The sequence below is a fragment of the Leptodactylus fuscus genome, chromosome 1, assembly GCF_031893055.1.
Source record: "Leptodactylus fuscus isolate aLepFus1 chromosome 1, aLepFus1.hap2, whole genome shotgun sequence".
NCBI lineage: Eukaryota > Metazoa > Chordata > Amphibia > Anura > Leptodactylidae > Leptodactylus > Leptodactylus fuscus.
Window position 1 is genome coordinate 73005754 of NC_134265.1, and position 12297 is coordinate 73018050.

Here is a 12297-nt window from a genome sequence, read left to right on the forward strand (position 1 = left end):
TGTCTGCTGTCTTTCCTCAATGTTTCTATTTTTTTCTTTCAAAAAGAACAAAACAGATCCAGATAGTCTGTAACTGTGACCCAATGTAGAATAAAATAAATCTATATGGTACCTTTGAAAGCTTGATTTCACTAGTAAATAGGTATGGCTTCTGAGCTGTATCACAACAGATTCTATACAGAACCGATTCAGCAATAAAGAACAGCACCGCAATATGGCCTTTATTTAGTTCAGCTTGATCAATGGAAAGAGTCAGTATATCCAAAGCCTCTGAAAGACACATGGTTAACACTGGGCATTATACAGTGATAGGGAAAGAAACTCTTGGAACATCTTCATAATTCGCAATTAATTTTACATTTACTTACATCATGAATGTATCAGTGCAGGACCTTTATCCATTTCACTCTGATCCCCCAAAATCCGCAAGATTCTCTGTACACCACATTCTCTGGACACCAAACACAACTACCACTGTAGTTTATGGAGTGTGCAGGAGCAGTGGCCAAAACAATACCCCTTTCTCAGTGCTCTGCTGCTATTGGCTGAAGGTTCGCCTCACATACTTCCTGTTTACTCTTCTACTGCTTGAACTCTGCCTACACTGTAACATTGGAAATGCTGAGGACTGTTTCCTCCCTTTCAGCCACTACTCCCTTCTTTCTGGTCCAAATTCAGGAGGAAGAAGGACCCCAGCCTCTATGGTGGAGCGCAATCAATCCTTCTCTGTGTCTCTTTGGAGACTCAAACTAGCCTTCTACGTTCTAACCACTGGGAGGTGCATTATAAGAACTCTGTCCATTCAGCTTTCACATGCTAATTTCTCGTATTCTTATATTGAACTGGCATGTCCGAAGGTCCTTCTATAGTTATTCTGCTGCTTTCTCTTATTTTGCTTTACTTAACTTATTATGTCATACTCTCTGTATGTTCAGAAAACTGGACATAGACACAGTCTAGGTATAAGAAAGCGGTTTCTGAGAATTATACCATTATTTTCTGGACTGATTTTTAATAACTGTCCTATAGAATACTGAAGGTAGTGAACATCATAGCCCCATAATATTTCGTTCATATTCTAATACAACAAAATCGTACAGTACATTACCTTCTTGAATTTTCCCTTTACACTGTGCCATTAAAATTAATTCAGTCCATGCTAGCTCAAGGTTTCCACAATGACCAGAACCTTTTGAACGAGGTCTCGATTGTCTCTAAAAATAATACCAGAGGAATTATTAAGAAAAATATTGTTTAATACCTTCTTTATTTACATATTACTGCACTAGCTTCTGAAGGCTCCTTTTTGTGCACATATGTATTATATGTTTTTGTAAGAATATTAGTATTTATAGTAACTGTAGCAGTGGTATGGAAATAATAGTACAAAAAATGGCCCTGGTCTTGGGTTTGAAAATTTTTATATAGATGCCATTTTGAGATAAGTTTTAGTGAGTACTGCCTTTATCATACAGTATATTAACCTACTGGATAGACTGGTAAGACTGGCTTTGTAGAGGAGTCAAGTGAAACCCAATGATACTACAGTTATGCACCCTTGTCAGTTGCCTCTAAACAGCTTTGCTGCACACTTTCAGGTAAGAATCCATTTCTTGGTGGAAGCTCAAGATTCAACTAACAAATTTGAATTTAGGAGAGAAAGCTGGAAGCATTTTGGGCGAAGCTCAACAGTAACTTTTTATATGCTAATAACGCTGAAACTTGTAAGCCATTTACAATATTATAGGTGCTATTGAGCTGCTCTAGATATTAAAAATGCATTCTGCTGCCCTCAAGAACTTGGATTAAAGAAGAACTGACAAGACTCCAATTAAATAATTAAACATTGAATACTCTTTACCCAATTAGCTTTTAAAGGAGTCAGCCATTTCTGTTGGCCTGCCACCTGGTATATGACCTCAGACTTGGCGAAGCAATGCATGCCCACAAGGTCTCATGCAGTGAGGCTAATACTAATTTCCCATGCTGCCTCAGTATTTGATGGGTGTTACTGTTTAATAACACTGTGGTGATATCAATCCAGGGGTAGGAAGGAGAGGAATGGAGGGAGGTGAACTACTTAGCATGTAGAGTTGTGTAGACTTGTACTGTAGATAGGGTCATACCAAGAGATGATGACCCCTTCCAAATACAGTCACACCAGGCATTCCCAATGAGTCACAGTTAGACCACATGACCATTTGGACATGAAGAAAACAAGTAAATTACACAAAGATAAAGTTAATACATGGAACAATGTATATACATTATGGCACAATAGGTATCTAATTATTAAAAGTACTACAGCAATAAAAGAGCAATATGTTAAAGGTATGAGGGAGTGCTTTGCATAAAGAAACCAATTTACGGTAAGTCGTTAATGACCTATCGCATTCCAGATCTCCTCCACAAATTAAGTCCTATGATCCAGAATCTGTGCTGGAGGTGATATTCATTCTTGGTTCTTTATATTCTGGACCTGAACTCCTATTTTCTCTTATTGGAGAGTCGTGAACACCTTACTTATTAATCTATTTGAGAACCAATTGCGCTTGGACCCAGTCACCTTTATTTGGGGCTTCCTACCAAGACACTTGGGAGATCACCTACCAGGATCCTCCAAGTCCTTACGGCGGCCAAGTGTCTCGTGCTACACAGGAGACGTACTGCTCCTCTGTCTCACCTCACGTTATATGTACATATTTAAGACCTGCAAACTATGGAATATTTGACAGCAATACTACGCAACAGCATGAATAAATTGGTCACTTTGGGACACACATTGAGACCGTATTTCTCTTTGATGTGGGGCTCATGAGAGATTTTGTGGACATGTTTTTGGATTCCTTGTAATTACTTGTAAGTAAATGAACATTGTACATTTGCCACAACTCTATAACACATTACCTGATTGCCTGTTAATATTTTTTTAGTGTAATATACATAATATTTTTTTTCTAATAATATATTAGCCCCAATTCTCATTTCTTTATTTTCTTTTATTGTTATTGGAAAAATTGTAACAATAAAATGGAAATAAAAAGAAATGTCCTGGGACTACCATTCACAATATGGTTTAATCTCTAGTACTATGTTTCAGAAATACCATAACTACATCCCTGCACAAACCTGGGAACAATAGTACATGTCTTGCAACAGCACTACCTGTTAGGTCTGGTCACTGGGTCTTTTTCAGAGACCTCCTTGGTCTAAACTAGTTCAGATTTTCCATGTGGACGTGAATTTTTTATTTTCTCATAGAAAAACACAAGGTTACCACCCACTTGGAGAATAAGGCTAAGTTCAGATGGAGTATTTTGGACCAGAATCTGAGGCGGAGGCCGCCTCAGGTTCCGGTCCAAAATACAGGTAGCAGTGCACCGGAATCCGGTCACGGCACTGCGATCCGGATTAGGCCCAAATGAATGGGCCTAGTCGGGAGTGTCTTCATACGGATTTGCGATGCGCAATCCGCCTGAAGAATGAGCATGTCCATTTTTTTTTCCGGGAGCCGGAACATACGGCTCCTGGAAAAAAGAAACAGCTGGCTCCCATTGAAATCAATGGGAACCGTCTTTTTGGTCAGGATTTTGAGTCGAATTCGGCCTCAAAATCCTGACCATAAAACTCTGTATGAACTCAGCCTTAAAGGGGTATTCCCACGTCGCATACTCACCAGTCTTCACGGCTGTAAAATCTTCTTTCTTCCTGGTTTCCTGCATCATTTGGTGGGCGGGGTTTCACATGCAACCTGCCGTTTAGCTCTGCCCCCAAATTAGCATGTAGCTCCGCCCACCACATAGCGTGACCCTATGGGGTGGCTGAAGGGCCTGTGATGTCATCAAAGGTCCTTAAACACTATATGCACAATATTGGACTATGAAGTACAGGCAGGAGCAACTCCATTCTGTGTTACATACAGAGACTGCCTGTCTCTGCCATAATGAACACAACTGAATTAGCTAGCCTGATAACTGGGAGAACAGAAGACGTTTAGAAATGAAAGCAGCTCCTCTCCCCTATCTGAGTGCAGGACCTAGGTCACATGCTATAGACACAGGAATAGCTAGATACACAGGCTGGCTCCCGTACACTTAGCCCCTCCTCCTCCCCCCTGAGAGCAGCAGATACATCACTTGACTTTTGAGCAGATAAGTCAAGGGCTGTGTCAACAATGAATTGAATAAAGTGATATAGTGGACAAACAAAGCAGTTTTGCTAAAGCAGTGTATTTAGGAAAAGTCTTACATCCACATTAACAAGCAGTATAGATAGGATCCTTGTGATTGCACAACCCCTTTAAAGGTATAACCTTCCAAGGATCATATCTTTTGAACGAGTGGATGGGTTTTAAAAACAAAACTGCCAAAAAGACTAGGGGTACAGCGAGAGTCAAATGATATATGGCATTTAGTATTTTGTACTTGGTGACAGGTCTTCTTTAATAATAAGGGATGTAATGAATTGTAATTTTCATTTAAATTGGTTAAATGAAGAATTTATGTAGTTAGTGGCGGCAGCTCTGGGTATTGAAGCTTTCTGCCATTCAGTTCTTATACTTCTATAATTAGACACCATGCATATAGATTGACTAATATAAACAGTGATGTGGCTGCAGGACTTGGTCAAGTGTCCTGGACTGTCCAAACAGTTGATCAGCAGGGGTTCCAAGAGCTTGTCCCCTTTGAGCTATTAATATTATGATCCCAGGACACCAGTTTAAAGGATGACATCTAACGGTCTGAAGATTGTAAGACTACATAATTATTGTTAATTTATGTTAAGTCTAATTACAACTCCAAACATAATCTACTATTGCAAATCTAGCTGTAAAACAGACCATTTTAGAGAAAATTTACCCCATCGGCTTTGGTTAATGTCAATTCTTTCCATAAAAACATGCATATAGCATTAAGGTAGTACAATTAGCATAACTAGATTGCGTTCATATCATTTGATACATTGAGGAGTTAATGTGGCTTGACATATTAAAAAGTCAGATTTCACAGCAGACAGAGGACACATTCAAGATTCAGACTAAGTATCATGAGTATACTAATGTTGAACACACTAAGATAAAACCTGAACAAACATGCCGACATTTTTCCAGCTGGGATATTATTACTCTAACAATAAGCGCAGGCAATAAGCCATTTGTGGCAAATGTTGCATACGGTCTTATTCTTAGGAGGTGCGAAACGGCCATTAGCGCTCACACAATTATCTTGCACTGTACTTCACGTCAGTAAGCTGGTGCTAAATCTTCCCCTTTATGTCCATTTCCTTTATTAAAGCCTTCTCTCCGCATCCATTTTCTATAACACAAATTCTTCTATTGTACATCCTCTGCTTACCTCTAAATCAAAGTGGCTTATTAAAATGAATCACCGTATTTATTTCCTTTATGGTGTTTAAATCTGGATTTAAAAACCTATAACTGTAGTGCCTACATAATCCGTGTTTCTTAAATGGCCAAGAAATAATCATATTCATTGTGGTAGCGCAACCTTAAAGCGTACTGCAAGGCACGTAATGCTACTACCGTACAAAGAAATGGCTAAAATCCCTGGATTAGAACTGCATTAGAGACAATTAAAACACGTCTTCCCATGTTCCATTACATGTTACTCTGGATGCATTTTGAAAAACAAGATGATTTATCATTTTTCATAGAATAACTATTCTGCACGATCTGGAACTCTACATTGTGCCACTCCTATTTCATTCTTCCTGGAAAAAAGATGAATACATTGACTACTGGAAGTTATGTCCATTCAGCACATACAATGTCCAACTTTGTAGAGACATATCATCATGCCATGGATGATAGTCACAAGTTGTCATTTATAGGGTGTGGGGAAGGTAGAAGCAGTGGTGCGGACCCAACCAGTCAGATAAATCTTGAAGCAAAGCGGTTTATTTAAGAAAAACAGCAAAATAAACCTTCACTTACGGCAAAAAAAATTAGCAAAATGGGGCAACATGGTGGCTCAGTGGTTAGCACTGCAGCCTTGCAGCGCTGGAATCCTGGGTACAAATCCCACCAGGAACGACATCTGCAAGGAGTTTGTATTGTGTTGTGTTCTCCCCGTGTTTGTGTTGATCTCCTCCCATTCTACAAAAACATACTTAAATGGAAAAAAAAAAATTACATTGTGATCCCTACATGGGGCTCACAATCTACATTTAAAAAAAAAAAAAAAAAAAAAAAACCATGCAAAATAACATCAAACATAATCCTGCTCATCTGAGCGCTAACCAAGATATCAGGGTCACAGCCTGTTCCGCTGTCCCTGCTCAGTCCAGCATTCACGGGGTTAATTCCCTTCCAGACGATGGGCTAGTTCAGTTTGCTGACTGGCAGTGGTGTCAGCCTATGGACACCTGGCTTGAGCACCTGGGCTGGTTGTTCAGGCCCGCCTTCCCTCAATTTAAGGAGGCTGGTTTGGGCCATCCGTGCTCTAGCCTCAAATCACATTTGCAAAATATGTGTGTGCGTGCGCATGGGTTCCTGTGTGGTTCTCTAGTTGGGCATAGCTAGTTAATTCCCCTGAGTTAGAATCACACTATTAGTTGTTGGGCAGTGAGCTTCCTTGTGTGTCTGATTGGTACTGGTAGCACACACTGTATACTTGGTCTCTGTCTAATTCAGGAGTTCTGGTTAGACAGTTTTGTTTAGTTGCAGCGGCTGCTCTGAGCTGCCCAGGCTGTCTCTGTGATTTAACAGAGCTCACCAAGTTGGTGTGGTTATCTGGCAGTGACACTAACTGCAAGACCGTGTTCACACCAGGGTGTTCCTGCGGTTCAAAGCCCAGTAGGGCTCTGTGGGGATTTTGTTTATTTAGTTTTTTTTTTTTTTTAAATAACCCTGCTGACCATAACAATGGATTGACAGAAGGGTGCATATTACCTTCCATTTGTCTTTGTCTCCCATTGATTTCAATGTACAAAATTTTGATCTACTGCTGTGGATCAGTTTTATTAGTCAGAGGAGAAAGTCCTGCATGCTTGAGTTTTCCTCCAACTAAAAAACAGACCCTCAATGGAGCAGATACAAATAATTGGCGCCTGTACAGTTTAAGAACCCAGTTAAATTGTAATGGGCAACAAGATGTGAACCCACTGTGCCACCTAAACAGTGGAGCTTTTGGGCCAATCCCAAGATCGTTATCTAAGTAGCCTTCTAAGTTTTGTGCCAGTGTGAACATCAGTGGCTCAGGCAAAGATTATTCAGGTACAATCTGAAGGTTTGTAGAAGGCATCAAGATAACAAGATCATAAATAGACCAAAAGGTCAGGATGGGGAGCATGGGTTTTCTGGTCAGAGACAAGACAGAGCTCATACACAGAAAACCAATAGAACAGAGTCAAAGTCAATTGTAAAGTCAGTAAATGGGCCTAGGTCAATGAACGAGAATCAAGCACACAGAAAGAAGATAACCTCACAGATACTAGCTTGCTTATATCCTATACTGCTCAGGTGCTGTACTGAAGGCTGAGCCGTTATAAATATGTCATGGCTTCCTATAATTGGCTGGAAAGGCTTGTTAGGCCTTCAGGTTGCACAGAGGGTGTGTGGGTCATTTGGGCAGGACCAGTTGCATCAGCAGTAACAGCATGCCCATGGCTATACTGAGAGGTAGGAACTGAACAGTGTATAGAAGAGGTCATCTTCAGCGGTAACCTGAGGAACTTAATTAACATGAAGAGCCATAAGAAGTACAGCAGTGTGGAAAAAAGCTTCAAAGTAAAAATACTTTAAAAAATAGAGGTGTTAATAGGCTATTTCTGTCAATTAATGGAACTACAGCAATACAGGGCAGGCCACTTGAAATATGGTAGCAAAAGTGGCACAAGCAGCACAGTAAAGATGGCCAAAATATAAAAGAAATACCCTTCGTATAAACTGAAACATTACAGTCAAATAGATTTAACCCCACTCTTTCAATTCTAATTTGGCACAATTCACAATATTTAATTTGTTTCCAATTTCAATATACAGATGTATAATATTTGATACCTTGCACCTATGTAGGATTTTCCGAGCAGCGTCAAGCATGCGCTCTTGATCCTCAACTTCATCTGCAGCATTAAAGTGTTTGATGAATTCCTCTGTGACTTCCAAGGGCTTTCTATATAAAGATCACAAGGAATGCAGTGATTTCAAATGTCATTTACTGACAAGTAACATAATCCTCTATTGAATCTTCAAAAGTAGTTCTAGAACAATATGAGAAAGTTCTAAGACAAAGTATAGCGCGCTGTTATTTTTATCCCAATCTATTACATTTAATGCTAAAATAATGTGCTCTTAGAGTAGAAAGGTTCATTGCAACTGAATGTTCATTTAGCTTTTATGTGTTTTATTAAGTATATAATATGTATTATACGCAAAGACAAAAAAAATAATGTACCATGGAGTTGTTGAAATCGACTGAAACTTAATATGTGTGAATGTAATGATAGTATCTTACAATAACAGAGAAAAAGGTTAAGTTTAGAGATGAGCGAGTACTGTTCGGATCAGCCGATCCAAACAGCACGCTCACATAGAAATGAATGGATATAGGCGACACGCGGGGGGTTAAGCGGCCGGCCGCCGTCAAAGCGGAAGTACCAGGTGCATCCATTCATTTCTATGGAGGGTGCTGTTTGGATCGGCTGATCCGAACAGTACTCACTCATCTCTAGTTAAGTTTATTGGGAAAACTGTAAAAAAAGAAAGGAGACAAGAAGACAAATGTTTGGGCATGTAGGCATCAGGTTCAGCATGGGCTCCTGCAGCACACTGGCTGACAGATGTAGCAGCTGGGCTTAAAGGGATCATATCATTCAGATGGAATTTTTTGTGACTAACACGTCGGAATAGCCTTAAGAAAGGCTATTCATCTCCTACCATTACATTGTCTACTTTTCTAGTATGTTCCCTATTTGCAGAGATATTGGTGCCATTAATATAGGTTGTGCCAGGGATCACCTGTAATCTATACAGTAACCAACAACATATGTCTATTTTCCCTGCAGGGCCACCTCAGGAAAAATTAAAGGGATTGTATCATTAAAACGCAATTTTTTTGTCCCTAACATGTAGGGATAGCCTTAAGAAAGGCTATTCTTCTCCTACCTTTAGATGTCTTCTCCACGCTGCCGTTCCGTCGAAATCCTGGTTTTCACCAGTATGCAAATGAGTTCTCTTGCAGCACTGAGGGAGGGTTCAAGCACTCAAACAGCACTGGGGGCGTCCCCAATGCTGAGAGAAAACTCTCCAGTGATGCCTCCATCTTCTTCAGGAACGTCCTATTCCTGTGTCTTCTTCTGGCGCAGACAGTGAAACTTGTAAGCACTGGGACCTGCCCCCGATACTGCGAGAGAACCCATTTGCATACTGGCGAAAACCGGGATTTCTATGGAATGATGGCGCGGAGAAGACATCTAAAGGTAGGAGACGAATAGCCTATCTTAAGGCTATTCCGACGTGTTAGTCACAAAAAATTCCATCCGAATGATAGGATCCCTTTAAAGATCCTGCACACTCATAGATTTCTGAAACTGGTGCCCCAGATGGACCCATAAATGTGTCACACCACAGCAAAGGAATTGAAGAGCTCACTATGAGGCCACTATACTCCAATTGACCATTGTCGGGTGCCAAACAGAACCAATGACAAACTATGGTTTCATTGCTAAAGATGATATGGTTGCTTCCCATAGCAGTCCAGGTTTCTTGTTCATGACACCATTGCAAACAAAGTAGATGATGGCTGGCTGTTAATGGCACAACATGTAATGGGTGCCATGATACCAAATTTCCTTCTGTTCAGCACCTGGAAATGGTCCAGGCAGAGACAGGAGTGTTTGATGGTGGCGCTACCTGTGTCTATCTGGATTGTGGAAACTGTAGGGGCTGCTCATGCTTGTCAGTGGATTAAGCAAGCAATGCTCTCCTTTGGTGGTGATCCCAAGCCGGTTTGCTGCGTGTCACTGCCCACAAGTAACCACCACTTCAAACACCTCCCAATACCTAGCTTGCAGTGAATTCATTTAAAGCAGCAATACTTCTCTCTGCCCAGTGATTCGCCCCTCTCCAAGTCTGCCAACTGGGCAAAATGTGTTCTAGTGTATCATGGAGGCATGTCTAGCAGTCAACAATCGGACACTTCTCTTGGTGCGTTTTTTTTTTGTTTTTTTTTTTGACACTTTTAAAGTCTTTGCTTTCCAGCAAAAAAGATTAACCATTTTGGATGATTATATTTTCTATTGTCCTCAGCCACCCTTTACAAGAGTAATCCACCCTGAATCACCTACAAATTTTAGTGGATTGATTAAAATAAAGCATGTTTTTCATTCTTTATGTACCTACTTCCCCAATATATAGAATTCAGCCATTATTGCCTTATTTAGTTATTCTATATGAATCCTTCTCTTGTGCTAGGTCATGTGATTGTCACTTGACCAGATAAAATCCACATGCAATAATGCAGGGATCTGTGACTTCTTGTATGATGGTGTGTTCCACACAGACTCTCCACAGGGAGAGACAGAAACTTCTATCACTAACTACTGATGAGAAGACAGTTCCTGCCACACAGTTATGAAGGAGCTCACGCTTCAGCCTTCCTAACCATATACTGTACTTATAGTCTTTTAAATTATTTAGGAGAATAAGAATATAGCGAGCTGAATGATTACACTGCCCCAAAGCAGGAAAATATAGTGCAGTCTCTATAGAGCAAACAGAAACAGAAATATAAAAGGCCAAGATGGTGTCTGATGAGAAGGTGGATTGCAGGGATTAGAATTCAGTACACATGAAAGAAGCCTAGAGAGTGACAGTCAGGTGATGGGTAGAGGAATAGAGAATAGTGTTTTTGTTTGAGTGCTTCTTCCAATGGACTTCCACAAAAAATTGCCAAAGGTTTGTAATCATGATTAATTTATTTACAGAGATTGACATTTTTCTGTTCAGTTGTTCTGTTGAACTAATGCTGGATATCGACCCTTTAAACCACACTCTGATAGGCGCTGTCTAATCAGAAGTGTTGAGAGTAAGGGATTCCAGGTAGCCAACCTTTAAACTATGCACATGGATCTGGATTTCACTGCAGGGGCAGCAGAGAGTAATAGCAGAGCATAGCCATGAGCTAGCCAGTGGTTGTCAACATAGACGGCAACATAGCAATAAAGTAAAGAGAGCTCAGAGTGGAACGAAACCAAGGTCCAGAGACGTAGAACAAGAACTAAGTGTAGCCCTAAGGAAACACACACAAGGACAGTCAAAAACAAGCCATGGTCATGGACTTGGTCTGAATCAAACACTGAAATAAACAGGTAGCTAAAATATATGAAGTACAGATGAGCAAAACAGCAGAGCTCAGAACAAGGGAAAGTGAATGGATACTGAAGTAGAGAGAACAATAGGAAGGGAAGTACACAGGAACCTGGGGAGCCATGTAACAGCCAAAAGGGGCAACAGGAAGTAGTCATATTGGTTGTCTTGGATGGTAAACAGACATTATTCCGGTATATTCTATCAATAACAAAATGACAAAGACAGCGAATATAACTGCACCACCTGTCCTTGTCACATTTACAAATACGACCGCCATAACAGAATGGAAAAGTGTCAACATCTCTGTAAGAGGTGAAATCTTCCTTGGATAGTATAATCAAAACCAATAGAAAAAGTGTCCAGCCATACTATAGGCCATTGTAATGGTACATTTACAAAGAGAACAGAGTTATATCATATGTTATACTAGTAATGGATGTTAACTTAAAATCTCTACCTGGGACTTTTACATTCTCTTCCTGAGCTTTCTTCTGTTTTCTGTAATAACTTTTTCTGGAGTTCATTGTGATATTTTGTTGAGATAATCCCAAAGCTCTGTATTACTGGTATTTTGTGAATTGGCATTCTTCTACTATTCTGCCACAAAGTAAGATGCTGTAAAATTAAGAAGCAATAAAATAATGTAAACTATTAAATATAGAACAATATTCTGTACAATATTCAGAGGTAGGATAAAAAAAAAATGATGATCCAAGACTGTGTATGATCTATATCAGATGAGGAAGGATCTGCAATGTTCCCTCACTTAAGCAGCAACGCAACTCTCTAAATACTGCAGTCTTTTTATCATAAAATTTCTAACATTTTACGGTACATTCTGTGTACCTACTGTACATAGCCAGCTGTGCTGCTGCTTCTGTCATAGATCTAACTGTGCACCACTCCTGGCCATTAGGCTACTATAAAAATTGGTAAAATAATATGAAAATTTAGGGTCTCTAGTGAAT

General features: G+C 39.9%; 1 protein-coding gene across 1 annotated transcript in view; it reads right to left on the reverse strand.

The window, feature by feature from the left end:
- The window catches only part of TMEM232 (transmembrane protein 232), a 138877-nt gene that overhangs the window by 111635 nt on the left and 14945 nt on the right, over positions 1-12297 (reverse strand). The window contains exons 2-5 of the mRNA XM_075272250.1: positions 11787-11944; positions 8021-8132; positions 1109-1214; positions 113-270 (exon numbers count right to left, since the gene is read on the reverse strand). Of these exons, the coding sequence (XP_075128351.1) occupies positions 113-270; positions 1109-1214; positions 8021-8132; positions 11787-11914 (504 nt within the window). The 5' untranslated portion in view covers positions 11915-11944. The remainder of the gene's footprint in view (positions 1-112; positions 271-1108; positions 1215-8020; positions 8133-11786; positions 11945-12297) is intronic.